The sequence below is a fragment of the Oncorhynchus tshawytscha genome, linkage group LG13, assembly GCF_018296145.1.
Source record: "Oncorhynchus tshawytscha isolate Ot180627B linkage group LG13, Otsh_v2.0, whole genome shotgun sequence".
Taxonomy (NCBI): Eukaryota; Metazoa; Chordata; class Actinopteri; order Salmoniformes; family Salmonidae; genus Oncorhynchus; species Oncorhynchus tshawytscha.
The window spans coordinates 410,047-434,420 of record NC_056441.1 but is presented as its reverse complement, the minus strand read 5'-3'; the positions used below and the strand labels follow the sequence as shown (position 1 = coordinate 434,420).

Below are 24,374 nucleotides of genomic sequence, written 5' to 3'. Positions count from 1 at the left end.
CTGCTGGCCGCATAACTGGCTCCTCTCTCCTGCCAAGCACCAGTTCTCCCTCATGCAGTGGCCTCATGAAATATCTCTCCTCTCTCAGCACTGCAATGCAACAACACCGCCCCCTTTTGTGATGTCACTGCTGACTCCACCAGTAGGGGCGTGTCCTGACACCAGATCTTCCATCCAGCTTAGACTAGGCTGCTGCTCTAGGGGGAGGAAAGCTTTGACACTGCAGTGTACAGAGATAATAATGGGGAATGCACAGGATAAGCCCTCTGGATCCGGGGGGGCTAAAACGGACCAGGCCACCCCAGGATTCAGGAGGAGAAGCAGAGCTGGGAGTACGGAGAAGCCCAAGGCAGGGAAGGGTCCCCCAGAGAAGGGGTCGATGGCCAACGGAGCCACCCAGGGGGACAGGAACCAGAGTAAGGACATCCCACCAGACACCAGCTATCTGGACGCCCCCGCTGGAGCTCTGCCGCCCCACCTGGGCCGGCTTAAGAACGAGGGTAACCACCTCTTCAAAAAAGGACAGTTTGCAGATGCTGTGGAGAAATACTCTGCAGCCATCGATGGCTGCTGTGACGCAGGTGGAGTACAATCAATAGCAGTTGCTTGTTACAGAGTTTGATGTCTCAGGATGGGATTTAGTCTCAGAGTTCATGACCTCATACATGTCTTTGATGTGTGTTTCATCTCAGCAGGCAGCAGCGTGTTACTCAATCAGGACCGGCTCTAGCCTTTTGGGGGCCCTAAGCTAGATTTGGTTGGGGGCCTCACACCTTATGTATGCGGGTGTTTGAAAAGCCAGAAATTTCAGCCTGTTTTGGTGGGATGGAGTTTTGGCCTTCCATGGTGACATCACCATGTGTTAAATTAGTTAATCGACCAATAAGACAGAGAGTTCCCAACCTCTCTCTCAATAACAGCACATTCTTTGTTTTCCCCTCGCCACTCCTTGACAGTTCTAGCAAAATTCTTGATTAAGAAATTGCCTTTTGTTAAAAAGCTATTTTAGTTTATTTTCAACCATTTTAATTTAAAACAATCTCAGTAAGGTACTTAAATGTTACAAGAAATGATTTATTATTGAGATAAAAACTGCTGCATTGGACCATTAAAGCATGTTTCCTGCAATTCTTATGCTACACATTTTCACATGGGGCAGAGAGGAAGTTGCAATTGTACAACACATTTTATGCAATTCTACCCATTTTGCCATGGGCTGGAGATATTTATTTAGCAGTTTTAGAGCAAATTTCCTGCAATTCTATACATTTTACATGGCTTATGCTGTGTTAATGACATCTGAGTGAGAATGACGAAGACAATCAATGGGGGCCCCCTGGAGGTCAGGGCCCCTGGACATGTGCCCTGCGTGCCCGGTCGCTATTTGGCCATGATTAATACAAGTTTAGATAGCTGGCAAAAAAAAATGTTAGTTGGCGGCTAATTGAGTGACTGTCGGTGATGGACATAACTAGACAAACTGCTGATGCACAACAACATTTCTAAATTCTACTATTTTAACTCTCAATAGTAAGTTGAGACCCCGACTGAGTTCCTAATTTACAACAACAACAAAAATGTCAAGTGACCGCTTATATTGCTTATGCCTGGAACCGGCCCTGAACTTAATGTTTCAGGTTCCAGCAGTGAAGGAAAGTGGGTTAGTGCAAAATCCATTTCATATAACTGAGGAAACAGGCCTACACTAGATGTTTTAACAGGAAACAGACCTACACTAGATGTTTTAACAGGAAACAGGCCTACACCAGATGTTTTAACAGGAAACAGGCCTACACCAGATGTTTTAACAGGACACAGGCCTACACTAGATGTTTTAACAGGAAACAGGCCTACACCAGATGTTTTAACAGGACACAGGCCCAACACTAGATGTTTAAACAGGAAACAGACCTACACTAGATGTTTTAACAGGAAACAGGCCTACACTACATGTTTTTAACAGGACACAGGCCCAACAATACATTTTTTAACAGGACACAGGCCTACACCAGATGTTTTAACAGGACACAGGCCTACAGTAACTGTTTTAACAGGAAACAGGCCTAGATGTTTTAACAGATGTTTTAACTAGATGTTTTAACAGGAAACAGACCTACACTAGATGTTTTGACAGGAAACAGGCCTACACTAGATGTTTTAACAGGAAACAGGCCCAACACTAGATGTTTTAACAGGAAACAGGTCTACACTAGATGTTTTAACAGGAAACAGGTCTACACTAGATGTTTTAACAGGAAACAGGCCTACACTAGATGTTTTAACAGGAAACAGGTCTACACTAGATGTTTTGACAGGAAACAGGCCTATACCTGATGTTTTAACAGGAAACAGGCCTACACTACATGTTTTTAACAGGACACAGGCCCAACAATACATTTTTTAACAGGACACAGGCCTACACCAGATGTTTTAACAGGACACAGGCCTACAGTAACTGTTTTAACAGGAAACAGGCCTACACTAGATGTTTTAACAGGAAACAGGTCTACACTAGATGTTTTAACAGGAAACAGGCCTACACTAGATGTTTTAACAGGAAACAGGCCTACACTAGATGTTTTAACAGGACACAGGCCTACACCAGATGTTTTAACAGGAAACAGGTCTACACTAGATGTTTTAACAGGAAACGGGTCTACACTAGATGTTTTAACAGGACACAGGCCTACACTAGATGTTTTAACAGGACACAGGCCTACACTAGATGTTTTAACAGGAAACAGGTCTACACTAGATGTTTTAACAGGAAACAGGCCTACACTAGATGTTTTAACAGGAAACAGGCCTACACTAGATGTTTTAACAGGACACAGGCCTACACCAGATGTTTTAACAGGAAACAGGTCTATACTAGATGTTTTAACAGGAAACGGGTCTACACTAGATGTTTTAACAGGACACAGGCCTACACTAGATGTTTTAACAGGACACAGGCCTACACTAGATGTTTTAACAGGAAACGGGTCTACACTAGATGTTTTAACAGGACACAGGCCTACACTAGATGTTTTAACAGGAAACAGGCCTACACCAGATGTTTTAACAGGTCACAGGACTTAAGAGGCCCACTGTCAGTGATGTAGGATATTGTGGGTACTTGAATAATGACAATGAAGGTAGTCATAAGGACTGCGACAGGAAGATCATGTTCCTCCCAGCTGCTGTATGTGTGTCATGGAGGAAATGGGTATTAGACCCAGGTTCACATTAAGTGTCACTCGTTCCTAGTTTCTACAGGGTCCATTTCCTGACACAGGCCTCTTTGTTGTGATTGGGCTTTATGATAGTCATCCCAGAGCCCTCATCAGCCAATCCCTATTGCTGGTAGTGTGTCTGGAGTATGGGCTCGTGACATGCTGCTGCGTAGGCATTAACATTACACTCCTGCAAATTGGATTCAGTTGAATTTCCAAAACGTCATGAAAGCTCGTGGGTGGCAACACAAATAGATGCTAGTAGCAGGGAAAAACACAACAGCCAACCACATTATCTAGACTGACAGGAATCCATCACTACTGTGTAATGACTGATGATGGTCAACAATGGCTGATGCTGCAGATTGAGCTCCTTGGAGAAAGGGCAGTGGAAAGCCTTTTCCTTGTAATTGGCTTGACCATGCAAAATGTACGGTGTGCACACACACACACTCAACACCATAGTCTGTCCTATTAACAAGTTTAACTGAGATCTGAGCAGAGTATGGACAAAATGCTCTCTGTTATTTTCGTTGCTCGCTTTGTTATTTTTTTAATTATATTTTTATTTAAATGACTTTGAAATACAAGTTGTCTTTGTTGTTAAAGGTATAGAGAGTGGAGAGGATCTGTGTATTCTTTACTCTAACAGAGCTGCGTGTTGTTAAAGGTATAGAGAGTGGAGAGGATCTGTGTATTCTTTACTCTAACAGAGCTGTTTGTTGTTAAAGATATAGAGAGGACCTGTGTATTCTCTACTCTAACAGAGCTGCGTGTTGTTAAAGGTATAGAGAGTGGAGAGGACCTGTGTATTCTCTACTCTAACAGAGCTGCTTGCTACCTGAAGGATGGGAGCAACACAGAGTGTATCCAGGACTGCACCAGGTGAGGAGGCCTTGCTATCGCCCCTTCTACAGGCCAATACTCTTCTACATCTGTGTCCCAAATGGAACCCTATTCCAGATATAATGCATTACTGTTGACCAGGGCCCTGATTATAGTGCACTATATAGGGCATATGGTGCCATTTGAAACACATCCCACCTCTAGTGGCAGGAGTGTTAGGCTGTCTGAGAGACAGAGTATTAGGCTGTCTGAGAGACAGAGTATTAGGCTGTCAGAGAGAGACAGAGTATTAGGCTGTCAGAGAGAGACAGAGTATTAGGCTGTCTGAGAGACAGAGTATTAGGCTGTCTGAGAGACAGAGTATTAGGCTGTCTGAGAGACAGAGTATTAGGCTGTCTGAGAGACAGAGTATTAGGCTGTCTGAGAGAGACAGAGTATTAGGCTGTCTGAGAGACAGAGTATTAGGCTGTCTGAGAGACAGAGTATTAGGCTGTCTGAGAGACAGAGTATTAGGCTGTCTGAGAGACAGAGTATTAGGCTGTCTGAGAGACAGAGTATTAGGCTGTCTGAGAGACAGAGTATTAGGCTGTCTGAGAGACAGAGTATTAGGCTGTCTGAGAGACAGAGTATTAGGCTGTCTGAGAGACAGAGTATTAGGCTGTCTGAGAGACAGAGTATTAGGCTGTCTGAGAGACAGAGTATTAGGCTGTCTGAGAGACAGAGTATTAGGCTGTCTGAGAGAGACAGAGTATTAGGCTGTCTGAGAGACAGAGTATTAGGCTGTCTGAGAGACAGAGTATTAGGCTGTCTGAGAGACAGAGTATTAGGCTGTCTGAGAGACAGAGTATTAGGCTGTCTGAGAGACAGAGTATTAGGCTGTCTGAGAGACAGAGTATTAGGCTGTCTGAGAGAGACAGAGTATTAGGCTGTCTGAGAGACAGAGTATTAGGCTGTCTGAGAGAGACAGAGTATTAGGCTGTCTGAGAGAGACAGAGTATTAGGCTGTCTGAGAGACAGAGTATTAGGCTGTCTGAGAGACAGAGTATTAGGCTGTCAGAGAGAGACAGCGAGATACAGAGTACTAGGCTGTCTGAGAGACAGAGAGAGACAGACTATTAGGCTGTCAGAGAGACAGAGTATTAGGCTGTCAGAGAGACAGAGTATTAGACTGTCTGAGAGAGACAGAGTATTAGACTGTCCGAGAGAGACAGAGAGAGACAGAGTATTAGACTGTCTGAGAGAGACAGAGTATTAGACTGTCCGAGAGAGACAGAGAGAGACAGAGTATTAGACTGTCTGAGAGACAGAGTATTAGGCTGTCAGAGAGAGACAGAGTATTAGGCTGTCAGAGAGACAGAGTATTAGACTGTCTGAGAGAAACGGAGAGAGAAAGAGTATTAGACTGTCTGAGATACAGAGTATTAAGCTGTCTGAGAGACAGAGTATTAGGCTGTCTGAGAGAGACAGAGAGAGAAAGAGTATTAGACTGTCTGAGAGAGACAGAGTATTAGGCTGTCTGAGAGAGACAGAGTATTAGGCTGTCAGAGAGAGACAGAGTATTAGGCTGTCAGACAGAGACAGAGTATTAGACTGCCTGAGAGAGACAGAGAGAGACAGAGTATTAGGTTGTCTGAGAGAGACAGAGTATTAGGCTGTTAGAGAGAGACAGATTTCCAGTCTGTATTAAACTCATTCATGCTCATCATGTGGTTGTTGTTGTAGTGTTTCACACATGTTCGTGGCACTACAAACACATTATTCACAGACTGTCTGCCTCTGTTTACAGACTGTCTGCCTCTGTTCACAGACTGTCTGCCTCTGTTCACAGACTGTCTGCCTCTGTTCACAGACTGTCTGCCTCTGTTTACAGACTGTCTGCCTCTGTTCACAGACTGTCTGCCTCTGTTTACAGACTGTCTGCCTCTGTTCACAGACTGTCTGCCTCTGTTCACAGACTGTCTGCCTCTGTTCACAGACTGTCTGCCTCTGTTCACAGACTGTCTGCCTCTGTTCACAGACTGTCTGCCTCTGTTCACAGACTGTCTGCCTCTGTTCACAGACTGTCTGCCTCTGTTCACAGACTGTCTGCCTCTGTTCACAGACTGTCTGCCTCTGTTCACAGACTGTCTGCCTCTGTTCACAGACTGTCTGCCTCTGTTTACAGACTGTCTGCCTCTGTTCACAGACTGTCTGCCTCTGTTCACAGACTGTCTGCCTCTGTTTACAGACTGTCTGCCTCTGTTCACAGACTGTCTGCCTCTGTTTACAGACTGTCTGCCTCTGTTTACAGACTGTCTGCCTCTGTTCACAGACTGTCTGCCTCTGTTCACAGACGGTCTGCCTCTGTTCTGCCTCTGTTTACAGACTGTCTGCCTCTGTTTACAGACTGTCTGCCTCTGTTCTGCCTCTGTTTACAGACTGTCTGCCTCTGTTCACAGACTGTCTGCCTCTGTTTACAGACTGTCTGCCTCTGTTTACAGACTGTCTGCCTCTGTTTACAGACTGTCTGCCTCTGTTCTGCCTCTGTTTATAGGTTAGACAAATGGCATGTGTTTTAGGTTTCCATCCACACACACCATCTCTCTATCACGTGTTTCTAAATGGCAGACATTATCTGCTGCAGCCTAGAGTGTCAAGACTGAGGTGAAGTCTTGTCCCACCACCTGGAACACAACGTGACCAAACGCAAAGTGGGGGTTGTGATCCTCTCTCTGTCTCTCTCACTCTCTCTCTCTTTCTCTCCCTCCCTCTGATCCTATTAACCCCAGGGCATTGGATCTTCAGCCCTTCTCCCTGAAGCCCCTCCTCCGCAGGGCCACGGCCTATGAGTCAATGGAACGTTACCGACAGGCCTACGTGGATTTTAAGACTGTTCTGCAGATAGACATCGGGGTGCAGGCGGCACACGACAGTGTCCACAGGTAAACCAAGGATTTGAAGCAGCCCCCCTCATAGGACATTGTGTATGGCCATACAACCATGACAGTTCGTTCCCCTGCAGTGAAATTCTGATGTGAAAATGAACTTGCAGTTGTCAATATCGTGTCAGGGTTTATTTTAGGATGTGAACTGTGTGACCTGAGTGTGTTTTCCTCCAGGATCACCAAGCAGCTTATTGAGCAGGACGGCCCTGACTGGAGACAGAAGCTTCCGGAGATCCCTCTAGTCCCACTGTCAGCTCAGCAGCACCACAGGCAGAAAGACCCCAGCGCTGAGCTGGTCCAGGCTAGAGAAGGTCAGAGGTCACTTCCTGTTTACTGGATAGCCACATCACTTCCTGTTTACTGGCTAGCCACATCACATCCTGGTTACTGGCTAGCCGTACCGTGAAATGACCAGATCTTTTTTTAACTAGGCAAGTCAGTTAAGTAAGAACAAAGTCTTATTTTCAGTGATGGCCTAGGAACAGTGGGTTAACTGCCTGTTCAGGGGCAGAACGACAGATTTGTACCTTGTCAGTTCAGGGATATGAACTTGCAACCTTTCGGTTACTAGTCCAACGCTCTAACCACTAGGCTACCCACTAGTTCAGACCTAGCAGATATCAAACAGTTTGAACATGTTTCATCGTGATCTAATTTTAAAAAATGTTTATTTATTTTATTTCACCTTTATTTAACCAGGTAGGCTAGTTGAGAACAAGTTCTCATTTGCAACTGCGACCTGGCCAAGATAAAGCATCGCAATTCGACACATACAACAACACAGAGTTACACATGGAATAAACAAAACAGTCAATAATACAATAGAACAAAAGAAAACAAAAAGTCTATATACAGTGAGTGCAAATGAGGTATGATAAGGGAGTTAAGGCAATAAATAGGCCATGGTGGCGAAGTAATTACAATATAGCAATTAAAACACTGGAATGGTAGATGTGCAGAAGATGAATGTGCAAGTAGAGATACTGGGGTGCAAAGGAGCAAAATAAATAAATAAATACAGTATGGGGATGAGGTAGATTGGATGGGCTATTTACAGATGAGCTATGTACAGGTGCAGTGATCTGTGAGCTAGTGAGGGAGATATTAGTCTCCAGCTTCAGAGATTTTTGCAGTTTGTTCCTGTCATTGGCAGCAGAGAACTGGATGGAAAGACCGGGTATTGAACCTGGGTTGTCCATGCAATTCAAGACAGCTTTAGTCCACTGAGCTAAAGCCTAGGCAATACACAAGTCTTCAGGTCTGAGGAAAGGATTACTCATCACAATGAAACATGTGAAGTTGACCAAATCCATCCAAGTGCTGAAGTTGTGTTCTTGATCTAATAGCTGCAACATATAGATATATAAGTGTGTCACAGGGAATCTGAGTGAATGGTAGAAGTATTCCTGATGAGTTGTCTCAAGGGGAATCAATGAATTATGTAGAGTGTAACCTAATACCCACGGGTCTGCCAGTCACAGTGACAATGGCACCGGAGGGGACGGCTGCCGTTTTACAGGCTCCTAACCAATTGTGCTATTTTGTGTTTTTTTGGTTGTTGTTTTGAACTTATTTTGTACATAATATTTCTGATCGAAAAGAGCTTCTGGATATCAGAACAGCAATTACTGACCTCAAACTGGACAAAGATTTTTTCTTTAATGAGTCTGACGCGAAGGATATACTGTTGCTCCCGGACCAGGCCCAAATCCCCGTCATTCACATGAAGAGGAGACGGAGATCCGATTCCCTGACTTTCCATAACAAAGCCATCACCTACAAAGAGATGAACCTGGAGAAGAGTCCCCTAATCAAGCTGGTCCTTGGGCTCTGATCACAAACACAAACACACCCCACAGAGCCCCAGGACAGCAACACAACAAGACCCAACCAAATCATGAGGACACGAAAAGATAACAACTGAGCAAACTAGAATGCTATTTGGCCCTAAACAGAGAGTACACAGTGGCAGAATACCTGAGCACAGTGACTGACACAAAATTAAGGAAAGCTTTGACTATGTACAGACTCAGTGAGCATAGCTTTGCTATTGAGAAAGGCCACCATAGGCAGACCTGGTTCTGAAGAGAAGACAGGCAATGTGCAACACTGCCCACAAAATTAGGTAGAAACTGAGCTGCACTTCAGAACCTTCTGCCAAATGTATGCCCATATTAAAGACACATATTTCCCTCAGATTACACAGACCCACAAATATTTTAATTTTTTTGATAAACTCCCATATCTATTGGGTGAAATCCCACAGTGTGCCATCACAGCAGCAAGATTTGTAACCTGCTGCCACAAGAAAAGGGCAACCAGTGAAGAACAAACACCATTGTAAATTCAACCCATATTTATGTTTATTTATTTTCCCTTTTGTACTTTAACTATTTGCACATCGTTGCAACACTGTATTTAGACATAATATGACATTTGAAATGTCTTTATTCTTTTGGGAACTTTGTAAATGTTATACTTACTGTTTGTTTATTATCCATTTCACTTGCTTTTGCAATGTAAACATGTGTTTCCCGAGCCAAGGCCCCTTGAATTGAATTGATAAAGGGGGCACAGATCTGGGTGCCTTGTGAGAATTCGTCGCCGAGTGGATAACCCACCTCTACCATCCGTGCTACTGGCCAACGTGCAATCACTGGAGAATAAACTGGATGAGCTCCGTTCGAGACTATCCTACCAACAGAGACATTAAAAACTGTAATATCTTATGTTTCACCGACGACACAGATAATATACAGTTGGCTGGGTTTTCCGTGCATTGGCAAGACAGAACAGCAACCTCTGGTAAGACGAGGGGTGGTGCTTGCCTGAGGTAAAGTACCTCATGATAAGCTGTAGACCACACGATCTACCAAGAGAGTTCTCATCTATATTTTTCATTTCTGCCTATTTACCACCACAAACCGATGCTGGCACTAAGACTGCACTCAACCAACTGTATAAAGTCATACATAATTATTTTAATTTTATTTAACCTTTATATAACTAGGCAAGTCAGTAAAGAACAAATTCTTATTTACAATGTCGGCCTACCCCAGCCAAACCCAGACGACGCTGGGCCAATTGTGCGCCGCCCTTCGGGACTCCCAATTGCGGCCGGATGTAAAACAGCCTGGATTCGAACCAGGAACTGTAGTGACACCTCTTACATTGAGATGCATTGCCACTCGGGAGCAAACAAAGAAACGTTCATCCAGAAGCGGTTCCTAGTGGCCGGGGACTTTAATGCAGGCAAACTTAAATCAGTTTTACCTCCTTTCTACCAGCATGTTAAATGTACAACCAGAGGAAAAGAAACTCTAGACCACCTTTACTCCACACAGAGACATGTACAAAGCTCTCCCTCGCCCTCAATTTGGCAAATCTGACCATAATTCTATCCTCCTGATTACTGCTTACAAGCAAAAACTAAAGCAGGAAGTACCAGTGACTCGCTCAATACGGAAGTGGTCAGATGAAGCGAATGCTACGCAACCGGACTGTTTTGCTAGCACAGAATGGAAAATGTTCCCGGGATTCATCCAATGAAATTGAAGAGTATACCACCACAGCCAACGGCTTCATCAATAAGTGCATTGAGGACGTCATCCCTACAGTGACTGTACGTACATATCCCAACCAGAAGCCATGGATCACAGGAAACATCCTCACTGAGATAAAGGCTAGAGCTTCCGCTTTCAAGGAGCAAGCCGCTTATAAGAAATCCCGCTATTCCCTCAGACAAACCATCAAACAGGCAAAAGCGTCAATACAGTACTAAGATTGAATCCTACAACACCGGCTCTGACACTCGTCGGATGTGGCAGGGCTTGCAAACTATTACAGACTACAAAGAGAAACTCAGCCCTGAGCTTCACAGTGACTCGAGCCTACCAGATGAGCTAATTTTATTTTTATGCTCGCTTTGAGGCAGCACCAGCTGTTCCAGACGCTTTCCATAGCTGATGTGAGCAAGACTTTTAAACATGTCAACATTCAGAAGGCCGTGGGGCAATTACCAGGACGTGTACTCGGAGCATGTGCGGACCGACTGGCAAATGTCTTCACTGACAATTTCAACCTTTCCCTGATTGAGTCTGTAATACCAACATGTTTCAAGCAGACCACCACAGTCCCAAGAATGCAAAGGTAACCTGTCTAAATGACCACCGCCACATAGCACTCAGGTCGGTAGCCATGAAATGCTTTGAAAGGCTGGTCATGGCTCACATCATCACCATCATGCCTGAAACTCTAGACCCACTCCAATTCGCATACCGCCCAAACAGATCCACAGATGCCGCAAATTCAATTGCACTCCACACTGCCCTTTCCCACTTGGACAAAAGGTACATTACTGTATGTGAGAATGCTGTTCATTGATTACAGCTCAGTGTTCAACACCATAGAGCCCCCAATGCTCATCACTAAACTAAGGACACTGGGACTAAACACCTCCCTATGCAATTGGATCCTGGACTTCCTGACGGGCCGCCCCCAGGTGGTAAGGGTAGGCAACAACACATCTGCCACGCTGATCCACAACACGGGGGCCCCTCAGGGGTGCATGCTTAGTCCCCTCCTGTACTCCCTGTTCACTCATGACTGCATGGCCAAGCATGACTCCAACAGCATCATTAAATTTGCTTATGACATAATGGTGGTAGGCCTGATCACCGACAACAATGAGACAGCCTATAGGGAGAGAACTGGCAGTGTGGTGCTAGGACAACAACTTCTCCCTCAACCCGAGCAAGACAAAGGAGCTGATCGTGGACTATAGGAAAAGGAGGGCTGGACACGCCCCCATTCTCATCGACAGGGCTGTAGTGGAGCGGGTTGAGATCTTCAAGTTCCCTGGTGTCCACATCACCAACAAACTATCATGGTCCAAACACACCAAGACTGTTGTAAAGAGGGCACAACAATGTCTATACCCCCTCAGTAGACTGAAAATATTTGTCATGGGTCCCCAGATCCTCAAAAAATTATACAGCTGCACAATCAACAGCATGCTGTCTGGTTGCATCACCGCTACAGAGGGTAGTGAGTATAGCCCAGTACATCACTGGGGCCAAGCTTCCTCCCAACCAGGAGCTCTATACTAGGTCGGTGTCAGAGGAAGGCCCCAAAAATGGTCAAAGATTCCAGCCACCCTTGTCATAAACTGTTCTCTCCACTACCATATGGCAAGCAGTACCGGAGCACCAAGTCTAGGTCCAAGAGGCTTCTAAACAGCCCCGTTTTGTTTTTATACTCGCTAGAGTGTAACCTTATACCCATGGGTCAGCCAATCAGAGTGTGGTAGTTATGTAGAGTGTAACCTGATACCCACGGGTTAGCCAGTCACAGTATGGTAGTTACAGTATGTAGAGTGTAACCTGATACCCACGGGTTAGCCAGTCACAGTGTGGTAGTTATGTAGAGTGTAACCTGATACCCACGGGTTAGCCAGTCACAGTATGGTAGTTACAGTATGTAGAGTGTAACCTTATACCCATGGGTCAGCCAATCAGAGTGTGGTAGTTATGTAGAGTGTAACCTGATACCCACGGGTTAGCCAGTCACAGTATGGTAGTTATGTAGAGTGTAACCTGATACCCACAGGTCATTCAGTCACAGTATGGTAGTTATGTAGAGTGTAACCTGATACCCACGGGTCAGCCAGTCACAGTGTGGTAGTTAAGTAGAGTGTAACCTGATACCCACGGGTCAGCCAGTCACAGTATGGTAGTTATGTAGAGTGTAACCTGATACCCACTGGTCAGCCAGTCACAGTGTGGTAGTTATGTAGAGTGTAACCTGATACCCACGGGTCAGCCAGTCACAGTATGGTAGTTATGTAGAGTGTAACCTGATACCCACGGGTCAGCCAGTCAGAGTGTGGTAGTTATGTAGAGTGTAACCTGATACTCACGGATCAGCCAGTCAGAGTGTGGTAGTTATGTAGAGTGTAACCTGATACCCACGGGTCAGCCAGTCACAGTGTGGTAGTTAAGTAGAGTGTAACCTGATACCCACGGGTCAGCCAGTCAGTGTGTGTTAGTTATGTAGAGTGTAACCTGATACCCACGGGTCAGCCAGTCAGAGTGTGGTAGTTATGTAGAGTGTAACCTGATACCCACGGGTCAGCCAGTCACAGTGTGGTAGTTATGTAGAGTGTAACCTGATACCCACTGGTCAGCCAGTCAGAGTGTGGTAGTTATGTAGAGTGTAATCTGATACCCACGGGTCAGCCAGTCAGAGTGTGGTAGTTATGTAGAGTGTAACCTGATACCCTCGGGTCAGCCATTCAGTGTGTGGTAGTTATGTAGAGTGTAACCTGATACCCATGGTTCAGCCAGTCAGAGTGTGGTAGTTATGTAGAGTGTAATCTGATACCCACGGGTCAGCCAGTCACAGTGTGGTAGTTATGTAGAGTGTAACTTGATACCCACGGTTCAGCCAGTCACAGTGTGGTAGTTATGTAGAGTGTAACCTGATACCCACGGGTCAGCCAGTCACAGGGTGGAAGTTATGTAGAGTGTAACCTGATACCCACGGGTCATTCAGTCAGAGTGTGGTAGTTATGTAGAGTGTAACCTGATACCCACGGGTCAGCCAGTCACAGTGTGGAAGTTATGTAGAGTGTAACCTGATACCCACGGGTCATTCAGTCACAGTGTGGTAGTTATGTAGAGTGTAACCTGATACCCACGGGTCAGCCAGTCACATTGTGGTAGTTAAATAGAGTGTAACCTGATACCCACGGGTCAGCCAGTCGGAGTGTGGTAGTTATGTAGAGTGTAACCTGATACCCACGGGTCAGCCAGTCACAGTATGGTAGTTATGTAGAGTGTAACCTGATACCCACGGGTCAGCCAGTCACAGGGTGGTAGTCATGGAACAAGCAGGGTCTGGTTGCCTGGCTGCTGCTGACTCCCTTCAGGCTTCAGCATGACAACATTCTGTTGATTATCTCACCACAGACCGACCGTTAGTTTTTACCCACTGTCCAGAGTCAGACTGGTAGAAAGAGATTGTCCATGCAGATTATTCTGAAATAGATACAGATTAATAAAACAAGGTCTGTCATGTGAGACACCAGCACTCCTTAAGGGAGCACCTTAATCAGATTTCTCTATCCAGACTACCCAGTGTGCTGAATATGAAATGTCATATCTGTTGAGTTGACCAGAATGGTGTGCTGTGGATTAGACCAGTCAGTTTTTGCTCATTTGACATTAGAAGTCATTGTAGGAAAGTTTTTTTTATATTTACAGTCAGCTAGAAGTAGTTTAATGAGTTTAATGAGTTTAATGAGTTTAATGAATACTACTGTACTTCCGGCGCCGACAGAGATGGCCGCCTCGCTTCGCGTTCCTAGGAAACTATGCAGTTTTTTGTTTTTTTACGTGTTATTTCTTACACTAGTACCCCAGGTCATCTTAGGTTTCTTTACATACAGCCGAGAAGAACTACTGAATATAAGATCAGCGTCAACTCACCATCAGTACGACCAAGAATATGTTTTTCGCGATGCGGATCCTGTGTTCTGCCTTACAACCAGTGTAACCGAGTGGATCACATGCAGCGACCAAAAAAAAAAAACGACTCAGAAAAAGAGGGAAACGAAGCGGTCTTCTGGTCAGACTCCGGAGACGGGCACATCGTGCACCACTCCCTAGCATTCTTCTTGCCAATGTCCAGTCTCTTGACAACAAGGTTGATGAAATCCGAGCAAGGGTAGCATTCCAGAGGGACATCAGAGACTGTAACGTTCTTTGCTTCACGGAAACATGGCTAACTGGAGAGACGCAATCCGAAGCGGTGCAGCCAGCGGGTTTCTCCACGCATCGCGCCGACAGAAACAAACATCTTTCTGGTAAGAAGACGGGCGGGGGCGTATGTCTTATGGCCAACGTGACATGGTGTGATGAAAGAAACATACAGGAACTCAAATCCTTCTGTTCACCTGATTTAGAATTCCTCACAATCAAATGTAGACCGCATTATCTACCAAGAGAATTCTCTTCGATTATAATCACAGCCGTATATATCCCCCCAAGCAGACACATCGATGGCTCTGAACGAACTTTATTTAACTCTCTGCAAACTGGAAACAATTTATCCGGAGGCTGCATTCATTGTAGCTGGGGATTTTAACAAGGCTAATCTGAAAACAAGACTCCCTAAATTTTATCAGCATATCGATTGCGCAACCAGGGGTGGAAAGACCCTGGATCATTGTTACTCTAACTTCCGCGACGCATATAAGGCCCTGCCCCGCCCCCTTTCGGAAAAGCTGACCACGACTCCATTTTGTTGATCCCTGCCTACAGACAGAAACTAAAACAAGAAGCTCCCACGCTGAGGTCTGTCCAACGCTGGTCCGACCAAGCTGACTCCACACTCCAAGACTGCTTCCATCACGTGGACTGGGAGATGTTTCGTATTGCGTCAGACAACAACATTGACGAATACGCTGATACGGTGTGCGAGTTCATTAGAACGTGCGTTGAAGATGTCGTTCCCATAGCAACGATTAAAACATTCCCTAACCAGAAACCGTGGATTGATGGCAGCATTCGTGTGAAACTGAAGGCACGAACCACTGCTTTTAATCAGGGCAAGGTGTCTGGTAACATGACTGAATACAAACAGTGCAGCTATTCCCTCCGCAAGGCTATCAAACAAGCTAAGCGCCAGTACAGAGACAAAGTAGAATCTCAATTCAACGGCTCAGACACAAGAGGTATGTGGCAGGGTCTACAGTCAATCACGGACTACAGGAAGAAACCCAGCCCAGTCACGGACCAGGATGTCTTGCTCCCAGGCAGACTAAATAACTTTTTGCCCGCTTTGAGGACAATACAGTGCCACTGACACGGCCTGCAACGGAAACATGCGGTCTCTCCTTCACTGCAGCCGAAGTGAGTAAGACATTTAAACGTGTTAACCCTCGCAAGGCTGCAGGCCCAGACGGCATCCCCAGCCGCGCCCTCAGAGCATGCGCAGACCAGCTGGCCGGTGTGTTTACGGACATATTCAATCAATCCCTATACCAGTCTGCTGTTCCCACATGCTTCAAGAGGGCCACCATTGTTCCTGTTCCCAAGAAAGCTAAGGTAACTGAGCTAAACGACTACCGCCCCGTAGCACTCACATCCGTCATCATGAAGTGCTTTGAGAGACTAGTCAAGGACCATATCACCTCCACCCTACCTGACACCCTTGACCCACTCCAATTTGCTTACCGCCCAAATAGGTCCACAGACGATGCAATCTCAACCACACTGCACACTGCCCTAACCCATCTGGACAAGAAGAATACCTATGTGAGAATGCTGTTCATCGACTACAGCTCGGCATTCAACACCATAGTACCCTCCAAGCTCGTCATCAAGCTCGAGACCCTGGGTCTCGACCCCGCCCTGTGCAACTGGGTACTGGACTTCCTGACGGGCCGCCCCCAGGTGGTGAGGGTAGGCAACAACATCTCCTCCCCGCTGATCCTCAACACTGGGGCCCCACAAGGGTGCGTTCTGAGCCCTCTCCTGTACTCCCTGTTCACCCACGACTGCGTGGCCATGCACGCCTCCAACTCAATCATCAAGTTTGCGGACGACACAACAGTGGTAGGCTTGATTACCAACAACGACGAGACGGCCTACAGGGAGGAGGTGAGGGCCCTCGGAGTGTGGTGTCAGGAAAATAACCTCACACTCAACGTCAACAAAACTAAGGAGATGATTGTGGACTTCAGGAAACAGCAGAGGGAACACCCCCATCCACATCGATGGAACAGTAGTGGAGAGGGTAGCAAGTTTTAAGTTCCTCGGCATACACATCACAGACAAACTGAATTGGTCCACTCACACAGACAGCATCGTGAGGAAGGCGCAGCAGCGCCTCTTCAACCTCAGGAGGCTGAAGAAATTCGGCTTGTCACCAAAAGCACTCACAAACTTCTACAGATGCACAATCGAGAGCATCCTGGCGGGCTGTATCACCGCCTGGTATGGCAACTGCACCGCCCTCAACCGTAAGGCTCTCCAGAGGGTAGTGAGGTCTGCACAACGCATCACCGGGGGCAAACTACCTGCCCTCCAGGACACCTACACCACCCGATGCTACAGGAAGGCCATAAAGATCATCAAAGACATCAACCACCCGAGCCACTGCCTGTTCACCCCGCTGCCATCCAGAAGGCGAGGTCAGTACAGGTGCATCAAATCTGGGACCGAGAGACTGAAAAACAGCTTCTATCTCAAGGCCATCAGACTGTTAAACAGCCACCACTAACATTGAGTGGCTACTGCCAACACACTGTCAATGACACTGACTCTACTCCAGCCACTTTAATCATGGGAATTGATGGGAAATTATGTAAATATATCACTAGCCACTTTAAACAATGCTACCTTATATAATGTTACTTACCCTACATTGTTCATCTCATATGCATATGTTGATACTGTACTCTATATCATCGACTGCATCCTTATGTAATACATGTATCACTAGCCACTTTAACTATGCCACTTGGTTTACATACTTATCTCATATGTATATACTGTACTCGATATCATCTACTGTATCTTGCCTATGCTGCTCTGTACCATCACTCATTCATATATCCTTATGTACATATTCTTTATCCCCTTACACTGTGTATGACAGTAGTTTTTTTTGGAATTGTTAGTTAGATTACTTGCTCGTTATTACTGCATTGTCGGAACTAGAAGCACAAGCATTTCGCTACACTCGCATTAACATCTGCTAACCATGTGTATGTGACAAATAAAATTTGATTTTGATTTGAGTTAGAAAAACAAATCATATTGCTCTGAGTCTGCAGATTTCCTCTTGCATCATTGCTGATAACTGCTTCTCTCTCTCTCCGCAGCCAAAAAAGCAGAGGCTCGCTTTGCCTCTCTCAAAACAGAAGGAAATGAGCATGTGAGGAAAAGCCAGTTCCATGACGGTCTAGAAAAGTACAGTGAATGCCTTAAAATCAAACCTGACGAGTGTTCCTGCTTTACCAACAGGTGACCCCTAACCCTGCTAAGCATACTAACCCTAATCCTGCTAGCATACTAACCCTAACCCTGTTAGCATACTAACCCTAACCCTGCTAGCATACTAACCCTAACCCTGCTAGCATACTAACCCTAACCCTGTTAACATACTAACCCTAACCCTGTTAGCATACTAACCCTAACCCTGCTAGCATACTAACCCTAACCCTGCTAGCATACTAACCCTAACCCTGCTAGCATACTAACCCTAACCCTGTTAACATACTAACCCTAACCCTGTTAGCATACTAACCCTAACCCTGCTAGCATACTAACCCTAACCCTGTTAACATACTAACCCTAACCCTGTTAGCATACTAACCCTAACCCTGCTAATCCTGCCCCGCTAGCATACTAACCCTAACCCTGCTAGCATACTAACCCTAACCCTAATCCTACTAGCATACTAACCCTAACCCTGTTAGCATACTAACCCTAACCCTACTAGCATACTAACCCTAACCCTGCTAGCATACTAACCCTAACCCTACTAGCATACTAACCCTAACCCTGTTAGCATACTAACCCTAACCCTGCTAGCATACTAACCCTAAACCTGCTAGCATACTACCCTAACCCTGCTAGCATACTAACCCTAACCCTGCTAGCATACAAACCCTAATCATGTTAGCATACTAACCATAATCCTAATAGCATACTAACCCTAACCTGACAAGTGTTCCTGCTTTAGCAACAGGTGACCCCTAATCCTTCAGATCAAACCTAAGTTAATACTTACAGTAGATAATAGGAAGTGCTTATAGACAAGATTTACATTTGAGTTATTCAGCAGATAGATCTCCAGAGCCACTTACAGTTAGTGGATTCATCATAACCACATATCTCAGTCAAGTCCATTTTTCCTCAGTAATGTCCATGCTAGTAGGGGGAAGTCCATTTTTCCTCAGTAATGTCCATGCTAGTAGGGGGAAGTCCATTTTTCATCAGTAATGTCCATGCTAGTAGGGGAAGTCCATTTTCCTCAGTAATGTCCATACTAGTAGGGGAAGTCCATTTTTCCTCAGTAATGTCCATGCTAGTAGGGGGAAGTCCATTTTTCATCAGTAATGTCCATGCTAGTAGGGGGAAGTCCATTTTTCCTCAGTAATGTCCATACTAGTAGGGGGAAGTCCATTTTTCCTCAGTAATGTCCATGCTAGGAGGGGGAAGTCCATTTTTCCTCAGTAATGTCCATGCTAGTAGGGGGAAGTCAAGTGCGAGTGGCATTTATTTGATTTATTTTTATATGATTGTAAGCACAGTTCTTTATCAGTGTAGTACTGTACACAAAAATTGCCATGATACATGACCACTTTCAAGCCCACTGTCAGTCCTTAACTCCTACCCTTCACCCCCAGAGCCATCTGTTATCTGAGACTGGGTTGTTTTGAAGAGGCCAGACAGGACTGTGACTCCGCCCTCAAGCTGGAACCAACCAATAAGAAGGCCTTCTATAGACGGGCGCTGGCGTTTAAAGGCTTACAGGTGGTTATCTATTATTCAAAGTCCTAGTTGGTTCAACGCATGTTTTTGTGTGAAGAACAAGGAAAACCAATGAACACTGTGTTTTCCAAAAACAGAAAAACAGCTTGTTTTTTGTTCACTCAGCAGATAAACCAAAAACAATTAACATGTGGGTGGGGTTACATGTGGAATGCATTTTATTGGCCAAATGCACAACCAATACTTCCTGTCCCTTCAAAATCAAATCAAAATCAAATCAAATCAAATTTATTTATATAGCCCTTCGTACATCAGCTGATATCTCAAAGTGCTGTACAGAAACCCAGCCTAAAACCCCAAACAGCAAGCAATGCAGGTGTAGAAGCACGAAATAGGAGTTCACCCTTCTAACCTCATCTACTATCTATTAAGTCACCAATTAATAGCTATTTATTCATCTATTAATTAAGTCACCAATTAATAGCTATTTATTAATCTATTACTGTAAATGGTTAGCTGGTTAGCAAATTGATCAGAAACCCCCGCCCACCAGTCTCAATGTCAACAGTGAAGAGGCGACTCCAGGATGCTGGCCTTCTAGGCAGAGTTCCTCTGTCCAGTGTCTGTGTTCTTTTGCCCATCTTAATCTTTTATTTTTATTGGCCAGTCTGTGATATGTCTTTTTCTTTGCAACTCTGCCTAGAAGGCCAGCATCCTGGAGTTGCCTCTTTGCTGTTGACGTTGAGACTGGTGTTTTTCAGGTACTATTTAATGAACCTGCCAGTTGAGGACTTGTGAGGCGTCTGTTTCTCAAACTAGACACTCTAATATACTTGTCCTCTTGTTCAGTTGTGCACTGGGGCCTCCCACTACTCTTTCTATTCTGGTTAGGGCCAGTTTGCGCTGTTCTGTGAAGGGAGTAGTACACAGAGTTGTACGAGATCTTCAGTTTCTTGGCAAATTCTCTCATGGAATAGCCTTCATTTCTCAGAACAAGAATAGACTGATGAGTTTCAGAAGAAAGTTATTTGTTTCTGGCCAATTTGAGCCTGTATTCGAACCAACAAATGCCGATGCTCCAAATACTTAACTAGTCTACAGAAGGCCTGTTTTATTGCCTCTTTAATCAGCACAACCGTTTTCAGCTGTGCTAACATAATTACAAAAGGGTTTTCTAATGATCAATTAGCCTTTTAAAATTATAAACTTGGATTAGCTAACACAACGTGTCATTGGAACACAGGAGTGATAGTTTCTGATAATGGCCCTCTGTGCGCCTACGTAGATATTCCATTTAAAAAATCAGCCGTTTCCAGCCACAATAGTCATTTACAACATCAACAATGTCTACACTGTATTTCTGATCATTTTAATGTTATTTTAATGGACAAAAAAGGTGATTTTCTTTCAAAAACAAGGACATTTCTTAGTGACCCCAAACCTTTGAACGGTAGTGTACGTACAAACAGGGACACACTCCAACTCTCCAACATAGTTTACAAAGGCAGTATTTGTTTAGTGAGTAAAAATTAAAACTTATAATCAATATAAATAGTAAAGTCAGGTAATGATACTCCAAAATATCTACTTACAATAAGTAGTACTTTACAGATATGCCCAAAACACTACTTAAATAGTCCTTTAAAGTGTTTTTACTTAAGTACTTTACACCACTGGCATTAATATATGACTTAATAGGTATAATAGATAGTAGATTAATAGAATGAAGTTAGAAGGATGAACTTCTATTTTGAAGAGACAGGAACTGTTGCATGTGCATTTGTAAAATGACAGGCATTCCACATGTAACCACACCCACTTGTGAAAATAGAAACATGAAGTCGTTTTTTTGTTTATATGTAAAATATATATTTTTAAAAAGCCTTTTTCACGTTGCAGATTTTTCTGTTATAAACTTGGAAAAAATGGTTTTGTGCCCATGTTTTTGTGAGAAGAACAAGGAAAACCAATGGACACTATCGCCCTTGAGGATAGAAGAGATGCAACATGTTTTTATTATTATTGTCCAGTCATGTGGTCCAGTGCTGCAGAGGACTGAGTTAAGGTGCTTCTGGCCCAGAACAGAGCAACACATCCTGCTCTTCATTGTAATCAGAGGGCTGATATTAATACTATGCATCCCAGTGTCTCTTGGCTAAGAGTTGAGGGGAGACTGACTGCATCACTTCATGTTTTAATAAGGAACATTAATGTGTTGAAAATACCAAATGGTTTGCATAGTCAACTTACACGCAGCTCCAGAACAAATTGAAGAAAGCGTACAGTATTATATAGAGCCATTATTGCATGGAACTTCCTTCCATCTCATATTGCTCAAATGAACAGCAAACCTGGTTTAACAAAACTAATAAAGCAAAACCTCACGGCACAACGCCTCTCCCCTATTGGACCTAGATAGTTTGTGTGTATTGATATGTAGGATATGTGTGCTGTTTTAAAAACATGTATGTAGTTCTGTTCTTGTCTATTAATGTTCTGTAATATGTTGTGTTTTGTGTGGATCCCGGGACAAGTAGTTGCTGCTGTCGCAAAGTCTAATGGGGATCCTAATAAAATACCAAATACCATTGATTTTTAACCACTTTTTGACATTCTACCTCCCCCTCCTTCTCTCACTCTTTCTCCACACACTCTCACCCTTTCTTCATCCTCACTCTCTTTTCCTCTACCCCACTCTCTTCGCCTCCTCTCCCTCCCTTCCCAGGACTACCTGTCTTCCAGCAGTGACCTCCAGGAGGTGTTACAGCTGGACCCCAATGTCCACGAGGCTGAACAGGAGCTGGAGACTGTGACAGGGCTGCTCAGACAGAGCCTCATGGACGGAGCCCAACTCACACCCAGGGTAGATACCCAACGCACACCCAGGGTAGATACCCAACGCACACCCAGGGTAGATACCCAACGCACACCCAGGGTAGATACCCAACACACACCCAGGGTAGATACCCAACGCACACCCAGGGTAGATACCCAACACACACCCAGGGTAGGTACCCAATACACACCCAGGGTAGGTACTCAACACACACCCAGGGTAGATACCCAACACACACCCAGGGTAGGTCCCCAACACACACCCAGGGTAGGTCCCCAACACACACCCAGGGTAGATACCCAACACACACCCAGGGTAGGTCCCCAACACACACCCAGGGTAGGTACTCAACACACACCCAGGGTAGATACTCAACACACACCCAGGGTAGATACCCAACACACACCCAGGGTAGGTCCCAACACACACCCAGGGTAGGTCCCCAACACACACCCAGGGTAGATACCCAACTCACACCCAGGGTAGATACCCAACACACACCCAGGGTAGATACTCAACACACACCCAGGGTAGGTACTCAACACACACCCAGGGTAGGTACCCAACTCTTTATTCCACCTCAGGTTTGATGTCAGAGATCAGACTGAACTCTTTATTCCACCTCAGGTTTGATGGCAGAGATGAGACTGCCACGGGAGACTGTATAGGAGGCTGATGAAGAGAGAGACTGATGGAGACCTGGGAAGGCTGTTCAGGCCTCATCATCCCTCACAGAGTTGACATGAACTAAGGTGAACTATGCTGGATGTTGGGCTCTGACTCCATCTGCCTTCAAAGAGCATCATTAAAGCATTGTGTCGACGACGGCAGAGCGTTGTTCAATAATACACAGCAGGCAGCTGCATCCTTCATTTCCATAGATGCAATGCAGCTTCTTACATTTACATTTGTCATTTAGCAGATGCTCTTATCCAGAGAGACTTACAGTAGTGAGTCATTTAGCAGACTCTCTTATCCAGAGAGACTTACAGTTAGTGCATTCTTTACCTCAGCATGCTCAGACCCCCTACAGCAACACACTGTAGAGAAAGGGTGCGTCACAAATGATGCCCTACTCTCTATAAAGTGCACTATGTTTGACCAGGGCTCATAGGTCTATAATCAAATGTAGTGCACTATATATGGGATAGGGGTGCCATTTGGGACTCAGACCCAAAATCTTAAAAGCTAGGAGTGACTAGTTTTGCAGAAGTATTTGATTTCTTCCCACTAACAGCAGATTATGCAGACCGGCGGTATTACAGATTGGAGAAGCGATCGACAGAAGCTCTAGAAGCACACTGGAACACAATGTGGGAGAGATGTGGTGTGCCTTATTGAGATTCAAGTTGAACCATATATTTGGGAAGTGTAATCTGAACCTCAGAGAAATAACATCCTTGTATATATATAATAAACTGCTGCTTTGATACACTGCAGAGTATTTTACATGAGGAAGTCAGTCATGTACCTTTTCAACCTTTAACTGTTGGCTAATGAATGCATAATGAAAGATGGACAACTGTGTATATCATGTACTGTATGCTTTTAATCTCAGGTTCAGTCTTGAACATGACCATGATTGTATGGTAAATGTTAGCTCTGGTCCATGGCGTTAGAGGAATTGTAACGGCCTGGACCAGAGCTAGGTAAATGTGTATAGTAGTCAAACACTGATCTGCTAGTTTTCAGATGTTGCTCTACTGCTTTATAAAATCCCCAAACCCCCTTCAGATAGTTATCTGTTGAGTTAGAGATCAACCCCCTTCAGATAGTTATCTGTTGAGTTAGAGATCAACCCCCTTCAGATAGTTATCTGTTGAGTTAGAGATCAACCCCCTTCAGATAGTTATCTGTTGAGTTAGAGGTATTTCAGTTAGTGTCTGAAACTGATTAATAACAAGCTGCGTGTGTTGAATATATTGTGAATGTTCTGCTTTCACCACAGATTGGTCTATTTAGAACATAGACACCTCTGAGGTGGTTGTTCATGATTAAACACTTCTGCTTTGTACTGTATACCATGTGTTCATTCTGAAAGATGTCTAGA

General features: G+C 44.8%; 1 protein-coding gene across 1 annotated transcript; it reads left to right on the top strand.

The window, feature by feature from the left end:
* Positions 1-24,374, top strand: spag1a (sperm associated antigen 1a). The gene is made up of 8 exons (XM_024405195.2): positions 1-581; positions 4,001-4,100; positions 6,830-6,982; positions 7,160-7,296; positions 17,874-18,015; positions 19,404-19,530; positions 22,214-22,351; positions 22,952-24,374. The coding sequence occupies exons 1-8, from the start codon at positions 53-55 to the stop codon at positions 22,955-22,957; spliced, it is 1,332 nt and encodes a 443-aa protein (XP_024260963.2). The 5' UTR covers positions 1-52; the 3' UTR covers positions 22,958-24,374.